The sequence below is a fragment of the Oncorhynchus kisutch genome, linkage group LG4, assembly GCF_002021735.2.
Source record: "Oncorhynchus kisutch isolate 150728-3 linkage group LG4, Okis_V2, whole genome shotgun sequence".
Taxonomy (NCBI): domain Eukaryota; kingdom Metazoa; phylum Chordata; class Actinopteri; order Salmoniformes; family Salmonidae; genus Oncorhynchus; species Oncorhynchus kisutch.
The window spans coordinates 21,585,052-21,609,363 of record NC_034177.2 but is presented as its reverse complement, the minus strand read 5'-3'; the positions used below and the strand labels follow the sequence as shown (position 1 = coordinate 21,609,363).

Genomic DNA, 24,312 nt, shown 5'->3' with positions numbered 1-24,312 from the left:
TGTTGTGTCATCATTGTTGTGGTCTCATTGCCCTGAGACCACATTTTTTTCAGTTGATACTGGCAAATTGGGACACCTTGGTTGGCAAATAGGTACACTTAATTCTTTATTGTAAAGAAGGATACATCAGAGAGTATATTAGTCATTTTAATATTTTAATGATAAACTTGAATTATAAATTCAAATGAAATGTATTAAAACATTCTTTGAATCAAATCAAATTTTATTGGTCACATACACGTGAATAGCAGATGTTAGTGCGGGTGTAGCGAAATGCTTATGTTTCTAGAGCCAACAGTGCAGTAATATCGAACAAGTGGTATCTAACAATTTCACAACATTACAAACAATACACACAAACCTAAAGTAAAGGAATGGAATTAAGAATATATAAATATTTGGATGAGTAATGTCAGAGCAGCATTGACTAAGATACAGTAGAATATAATATAAAACAGTATACATATGAGATGAGTAATGCAAAATATGTAAACACTATTAAAGGGACTAGTATTCTCCGCTATTAAAGTGGCCAGTGATTTCAAGTCTATGTATATATGGCAGCAACCTCTTAGGTGCTACTGGTGGCTATTTAACAGTCTGATGGCCTTGATATAGAAGCTGTTTTTCAGGCTCTCAGTCCCAGATTTGATGCACCTGTATTGACCTCGCCTTCCCCCTTCTAACGGGGTGAACAGGCAGTGGCTCAGGTGGTTGTTGTCCTTAATGATATTTTTGGCATTCGTGTGACATTGGGTGCTGTAGGTGTCCAGGAGGGCAGGTGGTTTTCCCCCGGTGATGCGTTGGGCAGACCGCACCACCCTCTGATTAGCCCTGCGGTTGCGGGCAGTGGAGTTTCCGTACCAGGCGGTCAGCCCACCAGGATGCTCTCAATTGTGTATCTGTAAAAGTTTGTAAGGGTTTTAGGTGCCAAGCCAAATTTCTTCAGCCTCCCGAGGTTGAAGATGTTCTGTTGCACCTTCTTCACCACACTGTCTGTGTGGGTTGACCATTTCAGTTTGTCAGTGATGTGTACGCCGAGGAACTTGAAACTTTCCACCTTCTCCACTGCGGTCCCGTCAAAGTGGATAGGGGGGTGCTCCCTCTGCTGTTTCCTGAAGTCCACGATCAGCTCCTTTTTTTGGGGTGACATTGAGTGAGAGGTTATTTTCCTGGCCCCACACTCCCAGGGCCCTCACCTCCTCCCTGTAGGCTGTCTCATCATTGTTGGTAATCAGGCCTACTACTGTTGTGTCATCTGCAAACTTGATGATTGAGTTGAAGGTGTGCGTGGCCACGCAGTCATGGGTGAACAGAGAGTACAGGAGGGGGCTGAGAACGCACCCTTGTGGGGTCCTAATGTTGATGATCAGCGAAGTGGAGGTGTGGTTTCCTACCTTCACCATCTGGGGGTGGCCCATCAGGATGTCCAGGACCCAGTTGCACAGGGCGGGGTTCAGACCCAGGGCCACAACCTTAATGATGAGCTTGGAGTGTACTATGGTGTTGAATGCTGAGCTAGTGTCAATGAACAACATTCTTACAGTACATAGGCATTCCTCTTGTCCAGATGGGATAGGGCAGTGTGCAGAGCGATGGCAATGGCGATTGTATCGTCTGTGGATCTATTGGGGCAGTAAGCAAATTGAAGTGGGTCTAGGGTGTCAAGGTAAGGTAGAGGTGATATAACCTTGACTAGTCTATCAAAGCACTTCATGATGACATAAGCGAGTGTTACGGGGCGATAGTCATTTAGTTCAGTTTCTTTTGTTTTTTGGGTACTGAAACAATAGTGGACATCTTGAAGCATGTGGAGACAGCAGACTGGGATAGGGAGAGATTGAATATGTCCGTAAACACTCCAGCCAGCTGTTCTGTGCATGCTCTGAGAGGCCGGCAGCCTTGCGAGAGTTAACACACTTAAATGTCTAACTTACGTCAGACACGGAGAGGAGAGCCCACAGTCCTTGGTAGCAGGCCATGTCGAAATACGGACTCCACTTTGTCTCTATACTGACGTTTTGCCTATTTGATTGCCTCACGGAGGGAATAACTGCACTATTCGTATTCGGCATATTCCCAGTCACCTTAAATGCAGTGGTTTGCACGTTCAGTTTTGCGCAAATGCTGCCATCTATCCACAGTTTTGGTTAGGGTAGGTTTTAATAGTCACCGAACGTACCCACGGTGACTATTAAAACCTACCCTAACCAAAACTGTGGATAGATGGCAGCATTTGCGCGGCAGGGTAGCCTAGTGGTTAGAGTGTTGGACTAGTAACCGGAAGGTTACAAGTTCAAACCCCCGAGCTGACAAGGTACAAATCTGTCGTTCTGCCCCTGAACAGGCAGTTAACCCACTGTTCCTAGGCTGTCATTGAAAATAAGACTTTGTTCTTAACTGACTTGCCTAGTTAAATAAAGGTAAAATAAAAAATATCCCAGTCCGCATGATCAAACAATATTGAAGCGTGGATTCTGACTGGTCAGACCAGCATTGAATAGTCCTTAGCACTGGTACTTCCTGTTTGAGTTTCTGCCTATACAAAGGGAGGAGGAAAATGGAGTTGTGACCAGATTTGCCGAAGGGAGGGCAGGGGAGGGCCTGTTTGGTATCCCAGAAGTTGGAGTAGCAGTTGTCAAGTGTTTTAAGAGCGCGAGTACTACAGTCAATGTGTTGATAGAACTTCGGTAGCATTATTCTCAAATTTGCTTTGTTAAAATCCCCAGCTACAATAAATGCGGCCTCAGGATATGTGGTTTCCAGTTTGCATAATCTCCAGTGAAGTTCTTTGAAGGCTGTCGTGGAATCGGCTTGAGGGTGAATATGTGACTATAACCGAAGAGAATTCTCTTGGGAGTTAATACGGTCGGAATTTGATTGTGAGGTATTCTAGGTCGGGTAAATAAGGACTTGAGTTCCTGTATGTTATCACAATCACACCATAAGTAGTTAATCATGAAACATACACCCCCGCCCTTCTTCCCGGAGAGATATCTATTCCTGTCTGCGCGATGAACTGAGAACCCAACTGGCTGTACGGACTCAGACAGTATATCCCGAGAGAACCATGTTCCCGGGTAACAAAGTATGTTACAATCCTTGATGTCTCTCTGGAAGGAAATCATCGGCTTGAGCTCGTCAACTTTATTATCCAGAGACTGAACATTAGCGAGTAATATACTCGGAAGCGGAGGGTGGTGTGCACGCCTTCTGAGTTGGGCTACAAGTCCACTCTGAATACTTCTTCTCTGGCTGTGTTTAACATCAGCTTCTGGAATCAGTTCAATTGCCCTCAGGGTTACGAACAAAGGATCCGATTCGGGAAAGTCGTATTCCTGGTTGTAATGCTGGTGAGTTACCGTCGCTCTGATATCCAAAAGTTCTTCCCGGCTGTATGTAATAACAAAAAAAATTCTGGGCTAATAATGTAAGAAATAATACATTAAAAAAACGAAATACTGCAAAGTTGCTTAGGAGCTAGAAGCACGGCTGCCCTATCTGTCTGCGGCATTTTTTTGTGTAAATTGTTTGTGGAACATTAAGAATTATAATGTACTATTATTATTATCATTGTTATTATTAGTATTATACTTGATTATAATTATGATGTAGCCTATATGTAATTATATATCCTATAAATAAAATAAAATGGGCTTCATCTAGGCCTATCAGCTCAACATTCTCAACACTACACTGTAGAGGACATTTTTTGTTGTTGAATTAAACCAGAAAGATCTCAGCCCTCAAAAATGACAACTCATATTTTCACGACGGTCAAATACAGCAAAATAAACTTTTTTAGTCATCATATAACTTTATGGTTATGAATATTGTCAGCTAGGATTTTTATTGTTAGTGTGGTAATATCTTTCTAAGTAAAATGCAGCTATGCTCCTGTAGCTTTTGCTAGCAAGCTAGCTGATAGCAGATTAGAGGAAAAATTCATTTAGCATTTGATCCTATTTAGAAAATGTATTTGAAAATCCCCAGAAATATTTTTCTGCATTAAAATGGCCTAGAGGAGTGTCCCAGTTTGACAGTAATAGGTTGTCCCAGTTTGACAATAGTACTGGGACACTGTCAAAGTGTCAATATTCTAAAAAGGTGAGAGTAGTAAGAAAACCATTTCCAGACATTTTGATTTACAATTATATCCCATTACAAAATACCCTATATATACAAAAGTATGTGGACACCCCTTCAAATGAGTGGATTTGGCTATAAAATCCATGCAATCTCCATAGACAAACATTTGCAGTAGAATGACCTTACTGAAGAGCTCAGTGACTTTCAACATGGCACCATCATAGGGTGCCACCTTTCCAACAAGTCAGTTCATCACATTTCTGCCCCTGCTAGAGCTGCCCCAGTCAACTGTAAGTGCTGTTTTTGTGAAGTGGAAACATCTAGGAGCAACAATGGCTCAGCTGTGAAGTGGTAGGCCATACAAGCTCACAGAAAGGGACCCCCAAGTGCTGAAGCGCGTATCTCGTAAAATCGTCTGTCTTCGGTTGTGACACTCACTACCGAGTTCCAAATTGCCTCTGGATGCAATGTCAGTACAAGAACTGTTTGTTGCGAGGTTCATGAAATGGCTTTCCATGGCCGAGCAGCCAGCGCCAGCTGGAATGGTGTAAAGCTCGCTGCCATTGGACTCTGGAACAGTGAAAACGTGTTCTCTGGAGTGATGAATCATACTTCACCATCTGGCAGTCCGACAGACAAATATGGGTTTGGCAGATGCCAGGAGAACGCTACCTGCCGGAATGCATAGTGCCAACTTTATAGTTTGGTGGACCAGGCCGCTTAGTTCCAGAGATGGGAAATCTTAACGATACAGAATACAATGACATTCTAGACGATTCTGTGCTTCCAACTTTGTTGCACCATTTTGGGGAAGGCCCTCATCCCCAACACCTTTGGGAAGAATTGGAACAATGACTGCAAGCCAGCCCTAATCGCCCAACATTAGTGCCAGACCTCACTAATGCTCTTGTGGCTGAATGGAAGTAAGTCCCTGCAGCACTGTGGAGGCTGTTATAGTAGCAAAGGGGGACCAACTCCATATTAATGCCCATGATTTTGTCCACATTTTGGTAATGTAGTGTAGGTTGTAATGAGACGAGGAATATAATTCCTTAGTTTTTTATAACCATAACATTATTTAACTCAGAACCCTATGCAGTGACGATTTTAGCATGTAAATCACCCTAAATTTGCTGGCGTTCTATAAGAACTCCTCGGTGTTCTGCCACCAGCGTGCTTCCTTCGCCCTCGTGCGACAATGTTTGCAAACACAGAAAGGGGTATATGCATTCCCCTCTGGATATAAAAATACATATTTGTATGCTCTATGAACATCACCCTGCCATCAGTGGGAAACTCAATGTATTTGTTATATTGCAGTTACATTGCAATGCACTGATGGTATGCGCCAGTCGTGGGGATAGAAGCATCCAGCCATCGCGCGACTCTCCATCATCATCATCACGCATAGAAAACTGCGAGCCGCTCCGGCGGTGCAAAGCAGCGCCTCGCTGCCCTGCCACGCCGCTGCATGGACAGCCAACACGATGGCAGAGGATTTGGGGGTGCATCTGTTTTTAGCAACAACAGATAGCATGGATAATCCCGCCTCAACCGATTCAGCTCTCGTCGTTACGATGATTAGAGCGCCGCTGTCGGCTCGCCGGGCATGATAGGCAGGAGAGAGCCGTGCGGGAGCGGGGCTTCTCGTTTTGACAGTACTTTTTGAGAGGGAAACGCAAAGAAGCGTGGAACAGGTAAGTGCGTGGAGTGTGTGTCTGTGTATGTAGGCCTATCCATATCAAAATACAGGGGATGCTTTCTTATTAAATCAATATGTAGATGCCGGGCACACACCATTGTGCACTGAGGTAGGTTTCAATTTTGTAATCAGATAATTCCATTCGAGATTGATAAAGCATATGGATAGAGTATTATATATATATAATACTATGCTAATTTAATGATGCTAATTAAGTTTCCGCGTGGGCGCAGACATCGACTCTATTAATTTGATGAACTGAATACACAGATGCATCTCACAATCGGCACAACAGCGGTTCTGTGTCTAATGACAGGGCCCATTTAGCCCATCTCAGATAATACTCAATCCCTACTGACTGGAGTGGATTTAACAAGTGACATCAATAAGGGATCATAGCTTTCACCTGGTCAATCTACCTATATCATGGAAAGAGCCGGTGTTCTTAATGTTTTATATGCTCAGTGTATATGGAAGTAGTTTTGTGCCAAAAAAGGGGTTAAATACGGGTAAAAAATATATAATAATTTCCTGATCTTTCTTATATCGCTCAGATATACACTACATGACCAAAAGTATGTTTTTCTGCTCTTTTGCACACCACTATTTCTATTTGCACATCCTCATCTGCACATATATCACTCCAGTGTAAATTGCTAAATTGTAATTACTTCTCCACTATTGGCATATTTATTGCCTTACCTCCTTACTTCATTTGTACACACTGTATACAGATTTATCTATTGTACGCTTGTTTATCCCATGTGTAACTCTGTGTTGTTGTTTATGTCGCACTGCTTTGCTTTATCTTGGCCAGGTTGCAGTTGAAAATGAGAACTTGTTCTTAACTGGCCTACCTGGTTAAATAAAGTTGAAAAAAATATATAAATGTGGACAAATGCTTGTCAAACATCTCATTCCAATATCATGTGCATTAATATGGAGTTGGTCCCTCCTTTGCCGCTATAATAGCCTCCACTCTTCTGGGAAGGCATTCCACTAGCTGTTGGAACATTGCTGTGAGGACTTACTTCCATTCAGCCACAAGAGCATTAGTGAGTTCGGCACTGATGTTGGGTGATTAGGCCTGGCTCACAGTCGGCATTTCAATTCAACCCAAAGGTGTTCTAGAATGTCATTGTATGCTGTAGTGTTAAGATTTCCCTTCACTGGAACAAAGGGGCCTAACCCGAACCATGAAAAACAGCCCCAGACCATTATTCCTCCTCCACCAAACTTTACAGTTAACACTATGCATTCAGACAGGTTGGGTTCTCCTGGCATCCTCCAAACCCAGATTTGTCAGTTGGACCACCAGATGGTGAAGCATGATTCATCACTCCAGAGAACGTGTTTCCACTGCTCCAGTCCAATGGCAGCGAGCTTTACACCACTCCAGCCGACACTTGGCATTGCGCATGGTGATCTTAGGCTTGTGTTACGCTGCTTGTCCATAGAAACTCATTTAATGAAGCTCCCGACGAACAGTTCTTGTGCTGACGCTGCTTCCAGAGGCTACAGTATTTGGAACTCGGTAGTGAGTGTTGCAACTGAGGACAGACAATTTTTATGCACTACGTGTATCAGCACTCGGCAGTCCCATTCTGTGAGCTTGTGTGGCAACCACTTCGCGGCTGACATTTTACAAACTGACTATGGACATTGCATGGCTGCATGCTCGATTTTATACACCTGTCAGCAACGGTGTGGCTCATTTGAATGGATGTCCACCTACTTTTGGCCATGTAGTGTAGAACAGACACTTTAAAACAAACTTCCTTTTGATACATGTTTTTACTATCTATTTTTCCATGTCTGAATGTGTTATTCAATGGGCCATGGGCTGATAGCAGTAAGGCCAAATTCAATGTTTCATCATAAAATGTTTTTATATATATATTATAACTAAAGGGGTCCTAAAATTCTAAATCAAGTAGCTAAAACTTCCTTGGTATGACAATCTTAACAACATCCATAAGGTAACTCATTTGTCATAAACCTCCCCTGAGTCATAACATCAACAACACCTAGGGTGGCACATTATACCAAGACAAACATGATGCTGGTGAAATGTAATATCCACATAGCCCAGTTTGCCACTGCTCTATATCTGGGGCTTTACATCATCATACAAATTCCCAGTATGGATATTTTAGGAAACAGGGTCGGAGGAGACCGGAGGGAAAATATTTGAGACCGCCAAGAATGTGCACGGCAGTGAGTGAGTGACGAGGTGGAGTCCTGGAGCGAATAATTGTCCACAGATTTGAAAATACAGTGGGCTCACTGTCTTGTTGAGAACCGACCCAAGCACTGCCTGGCAGTGGAACCAAAATATCAGCATGATGGTGATAAATCTGAGGGTGGGAACCAGACAAACAGCTAGGCAGTGAATGTGAGGCAGCTCCAAGAGACTGCCTTGTGTGACAGTGTATCTTTAGATAATTTTATTAATTGAGTGAATGGTCTCTGGAAAACCTCTGAAGTCAAAGGTCATCCCTGACGAAATACTAGATTAAAAGGAAGAGAAATGTAAAATAAATACAAATCTGACACCATTTGAGGAGTAGATGACCATAATGATGCTCTGAAACTACACTGTTGACCTGATTGATAGACGTTTTTCAGATAATCTCAGTCTGGATGATAGACCACTTGTCTATCCTGCTGCTCTTAGCGTGGTGATCACGCTACAGAATAATCTGAGTCGTCTGAATTTAGAATAATCTCAGTCTGGACGGACGTCTCTAGTTTTTCCTCTGTAATCTCATGAACTCTGTAATATTTCCACTGTAATCTGTTGCAGATTTCACTCAGGCAACAAAATTCTCTCCCTCTTCAGGTGGACTGTGGCTTGGGGTCCTTCAAAATGGATATAGATCCCTGTTTGCGGTACTATTTCCAGCACCCCTGGTCTCGTCTGTTTGTGGCCTACCTCGTCACTTTCTGCAACTTCCTTATCTTTGCTGAGGACCCTGTCTCCCACAGCCAGACAGAGGCTCACATGATCGTGGTGGGAAACTGCTTCTCCTTCATAGTGAACAAGTACCCTGGTGGAGGATGGAGCGTCCTCAAAGTCATCTCGTGGCTGATGGCCATTGTCACCGGAATGTTTGCCGGGAAGTTCATATTCCACCGCAGGCTCTTTGGTAAGTCAGTCAATTTAATGTATTTATAAAACCCTTTTTACATCAGCAGATGTCACAAAGTGCTTATAAAGAACCCAGAGAGCAAGCAATGCAGATGTAGAGCCACGATGGCTAGGAAAATCTCCCATGAAAGCCAGGAACCTAGGAAGAAACCTAGAGAGGAACCATGCTCTGAAGGGTGGCCAGTCCCCTTCTGGCGAGCCTTAAGGAGGAATACAGCCCTACAAAGACAACTGAAAAGTATTTTGTCATGTTAGGGTAATGGTTAGAGTGGCAAAGAAAACCACGTGATATGCTAAACACTGACACACACACACACACACACACACAACACACACACACACACACACACACACACAACACACACACACACACACACACACACACACACACACACACACACACACACACACACACACACACACACACACAGAGAGCATAAACAGGATATGAAGGGATCATGACTCTATTCCATGTGCTGCTCTCTATAAATATTGAATGTTGCAGTCTTCACTTAGGCCAGGAAAGAGAACATGTCTTGAGTGCTATTATGTTTCCTTTATGCGGAAGAATAGGTATCTGATAATGTACCTACTCTGTCCTTGCACATCTTTCAAGCCTTAATCTATTGAATTACCCTATGAATTACCTGGAGGATTCCACCATTTACTTTTAGACTAAAACTAAATGTCAGAGTTTGAAGCCACTTAGCCGTTTCCCTCCTACACAAAAGCAAGCATCTTAAATGAATTTACAGCACTATAGTTGCGTTGATCTTTCATAATTGCTAGGATTCAATTCAATTCTTCAATCGGCACTCAGCTTGTCTTTCCTTTGAAAGTCATGTCAAGCCTAGCTGCTTGTCTGGTTCCCACCCTCAGATTCAGCACCATTATGGCACAGCAGTCTAAGGCACTGCATCTCATTGCAAGAGGCATCACTATAGTCCCTGGTTCGAATCCAGGCTGTTTCACATCCGGTTGTGATTGGGAGTCCCATAGAGCAGCGCACAATTGTCTCAGTGTCGTCTGGGTTTGGACGGGGTAGGCTTTCATTGTAAATAAGAATTTGTTGTTAACTCACTTGCCTAGTTAAATAAAGGTAAAAAAATAGAAAATACAAATGAGGGCAGTCTATTCAGATCAGAGTTTTACACTTAAAGTCCAGAGCTTCATGGCACATAGCGGGAAAAGAGAGCAGAGTAGACCTCCCATCTCTCTCTCTCTGGATCTGGAGCTGAAGCCAGGTAGGGCCAATGCACTTCACAGGCCGCAGGGCACAGAGTGCAGGAGGAACAGATGGTGTGTGTGTGTGCATCTGTGTGTGTGTGTGTGGGCTTGAGTGATTGAGTGAGTGTGAGATGGGGAGAAGTGGGGTGAGATGGTGAGCGATAGACAACATTTTTGCAATGGCATTATTTAATCCCAAAAATGAGAGATGAGCAGAATATAGAGCACTCTATAGAGTACTCTGCAGCTCCTCTTCTCTCCTTTACTACCTACACTACAACATGGTAGGCATGCGCACTTAGTTAATTAGTACAGTAATGTCTCATTTATCAAGAATTCTTATGAGAAATTCACAGTGTATTTATAGTTGTAATGAGAGTCATTTGTCCAATAAATGCCAATCCTTTTATCTGGTATTTCAACTTATTCTTTGTTTATTTGTTTTATTTTTCCAAATGAAAGCACTTGTCTTTCCTGCGTAATAGATAAAGTTATTCATGCTGCTATTTCCATTTGTGTTCAACTATGTATCAATTTGTAACTAATGGAAACCAGACAATGTGTTGCTTGCTGACGCATTACGCTGCATCATTTATAATTTATCATGGCCTAGAAAAGAAATCTGAATACCACAACCATTGATTTTACGTTGAATTACACCAACTCATCCCACTGGCGATGTTGCTTTTTCACAGAGAACTATACGCAATACACCATTTACCGTGTTTTTGTTAGCAATAACGTTGGCTGCTACCTAGTGGAATGAGTGGAGGTGGATGGAGATCACAGTGGGTTTGGTTTTTATTCTCCGGTAGCACAGCCAGCCACTTATCAGTTTCTCTCAAAGGTGATGGATGGTTCATGACAGACTATGTGGGTTAAGACTACCCAGCCACTAAAGGCTATATGCTCTCCCATTGAGTGGCATGTCTTCTGGTCATTCAGTGAGAGCCTGTCTGTCTCTGTGCCTTTGTTATTACAACAAGGACATGGGGAATTTGATTTGTATGCCCATGTGAGATTGTATTGTATTCCATTTTGTATACTGCGTTTTCTGTGTTGTAAACCAGTAGGCATACAGTACATACAGCATACCCTTTTCCTTTCCTCCCTGATCCAGCACAGCACTCAGTATTTCATGCTTACAGCCTTCATTGTAAAGCGAAACGCCTTTTCATCAAGGTAATGCAATGGAATCTGCTTCTCATTCCATGTTGTGCTGCACCAGTTTCAGATTAACATAATGTATGCACCTTTGTTTCCTGTGCATTTTCCAAGACTTGTATTCTCAGTGAATGTTTAGCCTCCTAACAGGAGTAGGTATCACATTGACCATCTTTGATTCAGTACTATGAACACAGGGCTTCTTTGCTTTGAGTCATCACAGTGGATTTTCCAGCTCACACAGAATAGTATAAACCCGTTTGAGAAAAGACTGAAATGGGAGACCCAGTTGTTTTGGGAGACTTTGATATTTTGAAGTTAACATCAATGCCCTGCTGTGAATGTGTGACTATTGCCTATGGTTGTTCCATTGTTAAAGCGCTCTCCAATTATGAATGCTCCTCCTGCCTGATCCTGATCCTTCACTGTAGCTGTATCCTCAGAGATACCATCTGGACTCTGTCACATGTTGTAACAGTAGTGCATTATGGGTACGATGGCCCTGTGCTGTGGTGGCCAAAGGTCAGAGTTTGCTTGAGCGTGTGGGTTTAAGTGTGTGTGTGTGTTTACTTTGCATACGTGTGTGTGTGTGTGTGCGTGCCTGTGTGCGTGTGTGTACATCTGGGACCTCCGTGTTGTTTCTTCTGATTAATACATAGCAACAATTCAGTTTAGACCTCCCTATGTTAGTTGTCACTCGGAGGCTGGCCTTTCACAGTAAATAATATATTGTATTGTTGTCACGCCCTGACCTTAGAGAGCCGTTTTATTTCTCTATTTGGTTAGGTCAGGGTGTGATTTGGGGTGGGCATTCTATGTTGTCTATTTCTTTGTTTTTGGCCGAGTATGGTTCCCAATCAGAGGCAGCTGTCTATCGTTGTCTCTGATTGGGGATCATACTTAGGCAGCCCTTTTTCCCACTTTCTGTGGTGGGATCTTGTTTTTGTTAGTTGCTGGTTTAGCGCTCCATTACTTTACGCGTCGTTTATCTTTCTTGTTTTTTTGGTTTGTTCATTTAATAAATTCAAAATGTATGCCTACCACGCTGCACCTTGAAAGGTGTTTTTTTATTATTTTTTATTCATGAAGTAAACTAACTCTAAAAATCTTTCTGCTTTGAATGAAAGATACAACGGTCCAGGTGTTTGCAAAATCCAGGGAGAGAGAGAGAGATTGAGTGTGAGAGAGGAGGCAAACAATAAATTGGGCAAAGGAAATTGCTTGTTTACTTAAGATTAATGAAGTCTTTGGTACATACTGTAGCTCTTACGACTGGGGAAATTATTTAGCAAACCTCTCTGACAGTAATCAGATGTGGCTGTTGAAACAGCCCCAGCTAGACACTGGAACAGCTGCTTTCCATCTCCCATTGGAGGGAAGGAGGCAGGGAGGGATTCTCACTCTTACAAGTACGTCTGCCTTTCTGTTTTATTGGGGAGACTTGTAGTTACCCAGATGGAAAAAAGCTGTCCTTGAAACAGTCTTGATATGTTCGTCAAAAGAGAGATTAGGGTCCAGAGTAACGCCGAGGTCCTTCACAGTTTTATTTGAGACGACTGTACAACCATCAAGATTAATTGTCAGATTCAACAGAAGATCTCTTTGTTTCTTGGGACCTTGGTCAAGCATCTCTGTTTTGTCCGAGTTTAAAAGTAGAACGTTTGCAGCCTATCCACTTCCTTATGTCTGAAACGCAGGCTTCTAGCGAGGGCAGTTTTGGGGCTTCACCATGTTTAATTGATATGTACAGCTGTGTGTCATCCGCATAGCAGTGAAAGTTAAAATTATGTTTTCCAATGACATCCCCAAGAGGTAAAATATATAGTGAAAACAATAGTGGTCCTAAAACTGAACCTTGAGGAACACCGACAAACTGATATCTTTCCGACAGATAAGATCGAAACCAGGCCAGAACTTGTCCGTGTAGACCAATTTGGTGTTCCAATCTCTCCAAAAGAATGTGGTGATCGATGGTATCAAAAGCAGCACTTAGGTCTAGGAGCACGAAGACAGATGCAGAGCCTCTGTCTGATGCCATTAAAAGGTCATTTACCGCCTTCACAAGTGCAGTCTCAGTGCTATGATGGGGTCTAAAACCAGACTGAAGCATTTCGTATACATTGTTTGTCTTCAGGAAGGCAGTGTGTTGCTGTGCAACAGCTTTTTCTACATTTTTTGAGAGGAATGGAAGATTCGATATATGCCGATAGATTTTTATATTTTCAAAGTTTGGCTTTTTCAAGAGAGGCTTTATTACTGCCACTTTTAGGGATTTTGGTTCACATCTGGTGGATAGAGAGCCGTTTATTATGTTCAACATAGGAGGGCCAAGCACAGGAAGCAGCTCTTTCAGTTTAGTTGGAATAGGGTCCAGTATGCAGCTTGAAGGTTTGATTATTTTCATCATTGTGTCAAGAGATATAGTACTAAAACACTTGAATGTCTCTCTTGATCCTAGGTCCTGGCAGAGTTGTGCAGACTCAGGACAACTGAGATTTGGAGGAATACGCAGATTTAAAGAGGAGTCCGTAATTTGCTTTCTAATGATCATGATCTTTTCCTTAAACAAGTTCATGAATTTACTACTGCTGAAGTGAAAGCCATCCTCACTTGGGGAATGCTGCTTTTTAGTTAGCTTTGCGACAGTATCAAAAATACATTTCGGATTGTTCTTATTTTCCTCAATTAAGTTGGAAAATAGGATGATCAGGCAGCAGTGAGGGCTCTTCGATGCTGCACGGTACTGTCTTTTCAAGCTGGTCGGAAGACTTCCAGTTTGGTGTGGTGCCATTTCCGTTCCAATTTTCTGGAAGCTTGCTTCAGAGCTTGGGTATTTTCTGTATACCAGGGAGCTAGTTTCTTATGATAAATGTTTTTAGTTTTTAGGGGTGCAACTGCATCTAGGGTATTACGCAAGGTTAAATTGAGATCCTTAGTTAGGTGGTTAACTGATGTTAGCAACACCTCCGCCTTTGCGGGATGCACTGGAAATATGGTCACTAGTGTAACCAGGAGGTGAGGCCTCATTTAACACAGTAAATTCATCAGGCTTAAGCCATGTTTCAGTCAGGCCAAACACATCAAGATTATGATCAGTGATTAGTTCATTGACTATAATTGCCTTTGAAGTAAGGGATCTAACATTAAGTAGCCCTATTTGGAGATGTGAGGTATCACGATCTCTTTCAATAATGGCAGGAATGGAGGAGGTCTTTATACTAGTGAGATTGCTAAGGCGAACACCGCCATGTTTAGTTTTGCCCAACCTAGGTCGAGGCACAGACACGGTCTCAATGGGGATAGCTGAGCTGACTACACTGACTGTGCTAGTGGCAGACTCCACTAAGCTGGCAGGCTGGCTAACAGCTAGGATGGAGTCTGTCACTCCTCAGCAGGCCAGGCTTGGTCCTGTTTGTTTTCGAGTCCCAGAAAGAGGGTCAATTATCTACAAATTCTATCTTTTGGCAGGGGCAGAAAACAGTTTTCAACCAGCAATTGAGTTGTGGGACTCTGCTGTACAGCTCATCACTCCCCCTAACTGGGAGGGGGCCAGAGACAATTACTCGATGCCAACACATCTTTCTAGCTGATTTACACGCTGAAGCTATGTTGCGCTTGGTGACCTCTGACTGTTTCATCCTAACATCGTTGGTGCCGACGTGGATAACAATATCTCTATACTCTCTACACTCGGCAGTTTTAGCTTTAGCCAGCACCATCTTCAGATTAGCCTTAACGTCGGCAGCCCTGCCCCCTGGTAAACAGTGTATGATCGCAGGATGATTCTTTTTAAGTCTAATACTGCGGGTAATGGAGTCGCCAATGACCTGGCGTTTTCAATTTGTCAGAGCTAATGGTGGGAGGCTTCGGCGTCTCAGACCCCCAAGAGAAGGCTCGGCCTCAGACTCAATGCTTAATGGGGAAAACCGGTTGAAAGGTTCTGTTGGCTGAATGAGCGACACCGGTTGAGCATTCCTACAGCATTTCCCTCCAGAAGCCATGAGAAAGTTGTCCGGCTGCGGGGACCATGTGAGGGGATTTATACTACTATATGTACTTACTGGTGGCACAGACGCTGTTTCATCCTTTCCTACACTGAAATTACCCTTGCCTAACAATTGCGTCTGAAGCTGGGCTTGCAGCACAACTATCCTCGCCGTAAGGCGACTGTTCTCCTGTATATTATGAGAACAGCGACTGCAATTTAGATGGCATCATGTTAATGCTACTACTTAGCTTCGGCTGTTGGAGGTCCTGACGAACCATGTCCAGATAAAGCATCCGGAGGGGAAAAGTTGAAAGAAAAAAAGTTGAGGGTAGGGAAAAACTAAAATATAAACTGTAACTAAAAAGAAAAAAACGTAAAGTTGTTAGGTAGCAAAGTAAGGTTGGCAACAAAGCTATAGTAACACGTAAAACTTGGTTATGTGTGTGAGTGGACTAACAACCACTTTGATGGTGCAATACCCCAAAACAGGACACCCAGTTATAGACCCAACAGCATGTAAATTAATTGGGTTATTTTTTTGGGCCCAGTAAGTTAACTGAGAACACATTCTTATTTACAGCAATGACCTGGGGAATAGTTCCAGGGGATGAATGAGTCAATTGTAAACTGCCGATGATTAGGTGACCATGATGGTATGAAGGCCAGATTTTGAATTTAGCCAGGACACCAGGGTTAATACCCCTACTCTTACAATAAGTGCAATAGGATCTTTAGTGACCACAGAGTGTCAGGACACCCGTTTAACGTCCCATCTAAAAGACGGCACACGGCAATGTGCCCAATCACTTCCCTGGGGCATTGGGATATATATTTTTGAGACCATAGGAAAGGGTGCCTCCTACCGTCCCTCCAATACCACTTCCAGCAGCATCTGGTCTCCCATCCAGGGACTGACTAGGACCAACCCTGTCTTAGCTTCAGAAGCAAGCCAGCAGTGAGATACAGGGTGGTATGCTGCTGGCAATATATCAGGTGTGGTATAGAAAAGGAGAAGGTCTAACACATGGACGGTTGGCTATCTGAAGGCTGTATGTATCAATACAGATATCCTCAAGTAAAGTGATCAAATGTTGTTTTTTAAAAGCTGCCTAGATTGATTTGACCACTTTTTCCATGTCCAGCTCGGCGCCCTGTCACTGCCAGTAAAATATTTGATCAGTTGGTGTTTTTATCCCCCTGGAAGACTGTGGCAATAACAGTCTGTGAATGCAGCAGGTTATTTTGTATTTGTGCAGTGTCACGCCCTGGTCGAAGTATTTTGTGTTTATCTTCATTTATTTGGTCAGGCCAGGGTGTGGCATGGGTTTTTGTATGTGGTGTGTATGTATTGGGATTGTAGTTTAGTGGGGTGTTCTAGTTAAGTCTATGGCTGTCTGAAGTGGTTCTCAATCAGAGGCAGGTGTTTATCATTGTCTCTGATTGGGAACCATATTTAGGCAGCCATATTCTTTGAGTGTGTCGTGGGTGATTGTCCTTAGTGTCCTTGTTCCTGTCTCTGTGTTAGTTTACACTAGTATAGGCTGTTTCGGTTTTCGTTACGTTCTTTGTTTTGTAGTGTTTGTATTGATTCGTGTTTTACGTTTGTTTATTAAACATGGATCGCAATCTACATGCCGCATTTTGGTCCGACTCTCCTTCACCACAAGAGAACCGTTACATGCAGCTCTGATATTTTTATTTTACATTTGTTTAATTTAACCTTTATTTAACTAGGCAAGTCAGTTAAGAACAAATTCATATTTATAATGACGACATAGGAACAGTGGGTTAACTGCCTTGTTCAGGGGCAGAACGACAGATTCTTGTCAGCTCGGGATTCACTCTAGCAACCTTTCGGTTACTAGCCCAATGCCCTAACTAGGCTACCTGCCGCCCCATATTAAAGGATACTGTTGTCCCCCAACTACAGAATTACTATTTCTATTTACTGTTTCATCTTGAAGATGTTAGATTCTAGCAAGGGCCCCAGTTTGAACGTCTGTTTTCTGGAATATAATATTTGCAAAAGTGTTTTGACACTGTAATATATACAGTGAGGGGAAAAAGTATTTGATCCTCTGCTGATTTTGTATGTTTGCCCACTGACAAAGAAATTTTAATGGTAGGTTTATTTGAACAGTGAGAGACAGAATAACAACAACAAAAAATCCAGAAAAAATATCAAACATTTTATAAATTGATTTGCATTTTAATGAGGGAAATAAGTATTTGACCCCCTCTCAATCAGAAAAATTTCTGGCTCCCAGGTGTCTTTTATACAGGTAACGAGCTGTTACAGCACTCCGTGCTCCTAATCTCAGTTCGTTACCTGTAAAAAAAACACCTGTCCACAGAAGCAATCAGATTCCAAACTCTCCACCATGGCCAAGACCAAAGAGCTCTCCAAGGATGTCAGGGACAAGATTGTCGACCTACACAAGGCTGGAATGGGCTACAAGACCATCGCCAAGCAGCTTGGTGAGAACGTGACAACAGTTGATACGATTATTCGCAAATGGAAGAAACACAAAAGAACTGTCAATCTCCCTCGGCCTGGGGCTCCATGCAAGATCTCACTTCGTGGAGTTGCAATGATCATGAGAACGGTGAGGAATCAGCCCAGAACTACATGGGAGGATCTTGTCAATGATCTCAAGGCAGCTGGGACCATAGTCACCAAGAAAACAATTGGCAATTCACTACGCCATGAAGGACTGAAATCCTGCAGCGCCCGCAAGGTCCCCCTGCTCAAGAAAGCACATATACATGCCCGTCTGAAGTTTTCCAATGAACATCTGAATGATTCAGAGGACAACTGGGTGAAAGTGTTGTGGTCAGATGAGACCAAAATGGAGCTCTTTGGCATCAATTCAACTCGCCGTGTTTGGAGGAGGAGGAATGCTGCCTATGACCCCAAGAACACCATCCCCACCGTCAAACATGAAGGTGGAAACATTATGCTTTGGGGGTGTTTTTCTGCTAAAGGGACATGACAACTTCACCACATCAAAGGGATGATGGACGGGGACATGTACCGTTAAATCGTGGGTGAGACCTCCCTTCCCTCAGCCAGGGCATTGAAAATGGGTCGTGGATGGGTATTCCAGTATGACAATGACCCAAAACACATGGCCAAGGCAACAAAAGAGTGGCTCAAGAAGAAGCACATTAAAGTCCTGTAGTGGCCTAGCCAGTCTCCAGACCTTAATCCCATAGAAAATCTGTGGAGGGAGCTGAGTTGCCAAACATCAGCCTCGAAACCTTAATGACTTGGAGAAGATCTTCAAAGAGGAGTGGGACAAAATCCCTCCTGAGATGTGTGCAAACCTGGTGGCCAACTTCAAGAAACATCTGACCTCTGATTGCCAACAAGGGTTTTGCCACCAAGTACTAAGTCATGTTTTGCAGAGGGGTCAAATACATATTTCCCTCATTAAAATGCAAATCAATTTATAACATTTTTGACAAGCGTTTTTCTGGATTTTTTGTTTTGTTTTTCTGTCTCTCACTGTTCAAATTAACCTACCATTAAAATTATAGACAGATAATTTCTTTGTCAGTGGACAAACGTACAAAATCAGCAGGGTATCAAATACTTTTTTACCTCACTGTAGGTATCAATGGCACAATTCATCATCTATCCTGCTCTATAGATCAACACAGACACTTGACAAAGGTAGAATTTCCCCCCTCTCCCTCCTTGGTTGGCATATCTTTTGTGAGAGACAATCTCTCTGAATGACATGGCAATATGTGCATGGCCAGCACCAGAACTAATCAGTTGGACAGGTGTTTGATTTCCATTGGGGCACCTTTTCTTGACAGGACTTCCTACGTGTGCAGGCGCTGCACAATTACTTTTAAAACTAGAACCGCCGGGCCTCGATGGACCCCCGCTTCAAGCTAATGAGCAGTCATTCCGAATGCAACATTCTAGCAGTGTAATTAATACATGTCATGTACAGTTGAAGTCAGAAGTTTACATACACCTTAGCCAGATAAGTTTAAACACAGTTTTTCACAATTCCTGACATTTAATCCAAATAAAAATTCCCTGTCTTAGGCCAGTTAGGATCACAACTTTATTTTAAGAATGTGAAAAGTCAGAATAATTCTAGCGAGAATGATTTATTTCAGCTTTTATATTTATTTCATCACATTCCCAGTGGGTCAGATGTTTACATACACTCAATTAGTATTTGGTAACATTGCCTTTAAATTGTTTAACTTGGGTATAAACGTTTCGGGTAGCCATCCACAAGCTTCCCACAATCAGTTAGTGAATTTTGTCCATTACTCCTGACAGAGCTGGTGTAACTGAGTCAGGTTTGTAGGCTTCCTTGCTCTCACACACTTTTTCAGTTCTGCCCCCACATTTTCTATAGGATTGAGGTCAGGGCTTTGTGATGGCCACTCCAATACCTTGACTTTGTTGTCCTTAAGCCATTTTGCCACAACTTTGAAAGTATGCTTGGGGTCATTGTCCATTTGGAAGACCCATTTGCGACCAAGCTTCAACTTCCTGACTGGTCTTGAGATGTTGCTTCAATATGCCCACATCATTTTCCTGCCTCACCTTTTGCCTGCCCATAACCATTCTCTTGCCTACCCCTTTGGATTAATAAACATTGTAAGACTCCAACCATCTGCCTCCTGTGTCTGCATTTGGATCTCACCTTGTGCCTTGATACATACATTTGGCAGGAGGTTAGGAAGTTCAGCTTAGTTTCCACATTTTGCACATAGCACATACTGTAGTGTGCACATAGCCTGTCTTATCTCGAGAGCCAGGTCTGCCTACCTATGCCTATCAATGCTTACTGAGTCTGTACATAATCAAAGCTTTCCTTAATTTTTGGTCAGTCACAGTGGTCAGGTATCCTGTTGAGGCCCAAATAGCATTCCAGTTTGCTCTGTTTTTTTTGGTTAATTATTTCCAATGTGTCAAGTAATTATTTTGTTGTTTTCTCATGATCTGATTGGGTCTAACTGTGTTGATGTCCTCATGCTCTGTGGGTTATGTTTGTCTTTGTGAACAGAGCCCCAGGACCAGCTTGTTGAGGGGTCTCTTCTCTGGGATCATATCTCTGTAGGTGATGGATTTGTTATGGAAGGTTTGGGAATCACTTCCTTTTAGGTGGTTGTAGAATTTAACAGCTCTTTTAAGGATTTTGTTCATGAGCAGGTTTCGTCCGAATTCTTTTCTGCATGCATTCTTTGGTGTTTTACGTTGTACACAGAGGATGTTTTTGCAGAATTCTGCATGCAGTCTCAATTTGATGTTTGTCCCATTTTGTGAATTCTTGGTTGGTGAGCGGACCCCAGACATCACAACCATAAAAGGCAATGGGTTCTATAACTGATGCAAGTATTTTAAGCCAGCTCCTAATTGGGATGTCAAATTGTATGTTCCTTTTGATGGCATAGAAAGCCCATCTTGTCTTGTCTCTCAGATAGTTTCATAGTGTATTTCTGTACTGTTTTGGGGTTTCACCATATTGAAGGCGTAGGCTCAGGTTTTCTGGGTCTCTTATGTCTTCGGTTTGATCGTTTTCTCAGTTTCTTTCGTAAGTTTTTGCATTCTTCATCACACCATTTGTCATTGTTGTTAATTAGGATGTCAGCTTGAAATTTTACATTTGATAGGGAAGCTGAAAGGTCAAATATACAGTTTAGGCTTTCTACGGCCAGGTTTACACCTTTTCAATTGCAGTAGGGCTGAACCCATTTGGTCGATAGGCTGTTAGTCGACCCGAGATTTAGTCGAGCAGTCTCAATTTTTGTAAACTTTTCATGGTGCACAAGACACCTGTCTGATTCGCGCCTGTCTCAGTGGACTAATCCATTGCGGAGGCCTGTCTCAGTGGACCAATCCATTGCGGAGGCCACAGGGATGGCACAGTCCAACACTCTAAGACATGTGATACTGAAATTGTATATGGTTATATTATGTAATAATACATCAAATATTATTTTATAACAAATGCGCTTTCTCCCACGTTGGATGCGGTCGCTGTCCGCAGTTCTGAAATATAACTTCAGTGCGCCGTAGAATTGGCGCCTTTCTCTATGTTGCTATGTGCATAATAGCAAAGTCAACCAGCATATTGGGATTGAGCAGCAGCAGAGATGAGGAAACAGCCCTTGCCTTAGCCTAATTGTCTAAGGAAATTGAGGAGATAGGAAACTCCAACTTAATCAATAGCCTAACTGTTAAATGTGCTTGGCTTTATAAATCGTCCATATATATCTACAGAAATAAGACAGAACTTGCTTCTGTTGCCTGTTTGAGTGTATGTTTAATAAAGTACTGATTTTGCAAAGAACCAAGCATCATGCCTACGGAAAAATATTGAATAAAGACATTTCACAGATTCTGCTGTTTTTAATCTCCGCTAAGCTGTAATAAAGGCTCAAAAAATGTTTGGGTTTAGAAGAGACTATTGTTACTTATAATTTATTTACTGTTGTTTACACTCTTCCAAACAGCCAGAAAAATAATATTGTAATCTAACAGCACCTGTTTGTCACACATAATATGTTTGCAGCTCTCGCTCCTATACCCTATTATTTTCTTAATCTCCTTCTTATTGTTATTATTATTATTATTATGATCATCTTTAGAATAATAAGTAATGTTGTTATCATTAGCAGGCTTTCTGTAGGAGCCTTGTATAACCGCCATCGAGCTGTAGGCGTCCTGTTTATTCTTAATTAAACAACTTACTTAGGCCTATATTTCAATATATAGGCTACTGTATCGATCAATCAATCATTCATTCTTTCATGCCATCACACAGCATACGAGACATTCATGCTTTGGAATGCAATCAAGCATTTTAGTTTTAAGATTAAATAACAAAAAAAGCTTTGGATAATTTGCCTAAATCAAATCAAATCAAATTTTATTTGTCACATACACATGGTTAGCAGATGTTAATGCGAGTGTAATGAAATGTTTGTGCTTCTAGTTCCGACAATGCAGTAATAACCAACGAGTAATCTAACTAACAATTCCAAAACTACTACCTTATACACACAAGTGTAAAGGGATAAAGAATATGTACATAAAGATATGTGAATGAGTGATGGTACAGAACGGCATAGGCAAGATGCAGTAGATGGTATCGAGTACAGTATATACATATGAGATGAGTATGTAAACAAAGTGGCATAGTTTAAAGTGGCTAGTGATACATGTATTACATAAAGATGCAGTAGATGATATAGAGTACAGTATATACGTAGACATATGAGATGAATAATGTAGGGTATGTAAACATTATATTAAGTAGCATTGTTTAAAGTGGCTAGTGATATATTTTACATCAATTCCCATTATTAAAGTGGCTGGAGTTGAGTCAGTGTGTTGGCAGCAGCCACTCAATGTTAGTGGTGGCTGTTTAACAGTCTGATAGCCTTGAGATAGAAGCTGTTTTTCAGTCTCTCGGTCCCAGCTTTGATGCACCTGTACTGACCTCGCCTTTTGGATGATAGCGGGGTGAACAGGCAGTGGCTCGGGTGGTTGTTGTCCTTGATGATCTTTATGGCCTTCCTGTGACATCGGGTGGTGTAGGTGTCCTGGAGGGCAGGTAGTTTGCCCCCGGTGATGCGTTGTGCGGACCTCACTACCCTCTGTAGAGCCTTACGGTTGTGGGCGGAGCAGTTGCCGTACCAGGCGGTGATACAGCCCGACAGGATGCTCTCGATTGTGCATCTGTAGAAGTTTGTGAATGCTTTTGGTGACAAGCCAAATTTCTTCAGCCTCCTGAGGTTGAAGAGGCGCTGCTGCGCCTTCTTCACGATGCTGTCTGTGTGGGTGGACCAATTCAGTTTGTCTGTGATGTGTACGCCGAGGAACTTAAAACTTACTACCCTCTCCACTGCTGTTCCATCGATGTGGATAGGGGGGTGTTCCCTCTGCTGTTTCCTGAAGTCCACAATCATCTCCTTAGTTTTGTTGAAGTTGAGTGTGAGGTTATTTTCCTGACACCGAGGGCCCTCACCTCCTCCCTGTAGGCCGTCTCGTCGTTGTTGGTAATCAAGTCTACCACTGTTGTGTCGTCCGCAAACTTGATGATTGAGTTGGAGGCGTGCGTGGCCACGCAGTCGTGGGTGAACAGGGAGTACAGGAGAGGGCTCAGAACGCACCCTTGTGGGGCCCCAGTGTTGAGGATCAGCGGGGTGGAGATGTTGTTACCTACCCTCATCACCTGGGGGCGGCCCGTCAGGAAGTCCAGTACCCAGTTGCACAGGGCGGGGTCGAGTTTGGAGGGTACTATGGTGTTAAATGCTGATCTGTAGTCGATGAACAGCATTCTCACGTAGGTATTCCTCTTGTCCAGATGGGTTAGGGCAGTGTGCAGTGTGGTTGAGATTGCATCGTCTGTGGACCTATTTGGGCGGTAAGCAAATTGGAGTGGGTCTAGGGTGTCAGATAGGGTGGAGGTGATATGGTCCTTGACTAGTCTCTCAAAGCACTTCATGATGACGGAAGTGAGTGCTACGGGGGTAGTCGTTTAGCTCAGTTACCTTAGCTTTCTTGGGAACAGGAACAATGGTGGCCCTCTTGAAGCATGTGGGAACAGCAGACTGGGATAGGGATCGATTGAAGATGTCCGTAAACACACCAGCCAGCTGGTCTGCGCATGCTCTGAGGGCGCGGCTGGGGAAGCCGTCTGGGCCTGCAGCCTTGCGAGGGTTAACACGTTTAAATGTTTTACTCACCTCGGCTGCAGTGAAGGAGAGTCTGCATGTTTTGGTTGCGGGCTGTGTCAGTGGCACTGTATTGTCCTCAAAGCGGGCAAAAAAGTTATTTAGTCTGCCTGGGAGCAAGGCATCCTGGTCCGTGACTGGGCTGGTTTTCTTTTTGTAATCTTTTTGTGATTGACTGTAGACCCTGCCACATACCTCTTGTGTCTGAGCCGTTGAATTGCAATTCTACTTTGTCTCTATATTGACGCTTAGCTTGTTTGATTGCCTTGCGGAGGG

At 42.9% G+C, this 24,312-nt stretch overlaps 1 protein-coding gene across 1 annotated transcript in view; it reads left to right on the top strand.

The window, feature by feature from the left end:
* The first annotated feature begins 5,378 nt into the window (after positions 1–5,378).
* The window catches only part of LOC109888626 (transmembrane protein 117), a 90,873-nt gene continuing 71,939 nt past the window's right edge, over positions 5,379–24,312 (top strand). Inside the window, exons 1-2 of the mRNA XM_020479786.2 lie at positions 5,379–5,786; positions 8,634–8,940. Of these exons, the coding sequence (XP_020335375.2) occupies positions 8,661–8,940 (280 nt within the window). The 5' untranslated portion in view covers positions 5,379–5,786; positions 8,634–8,660. The remainder of the gene's footprint in view (positions 5,787–8,633; positions 8,941–24,312) is intronic.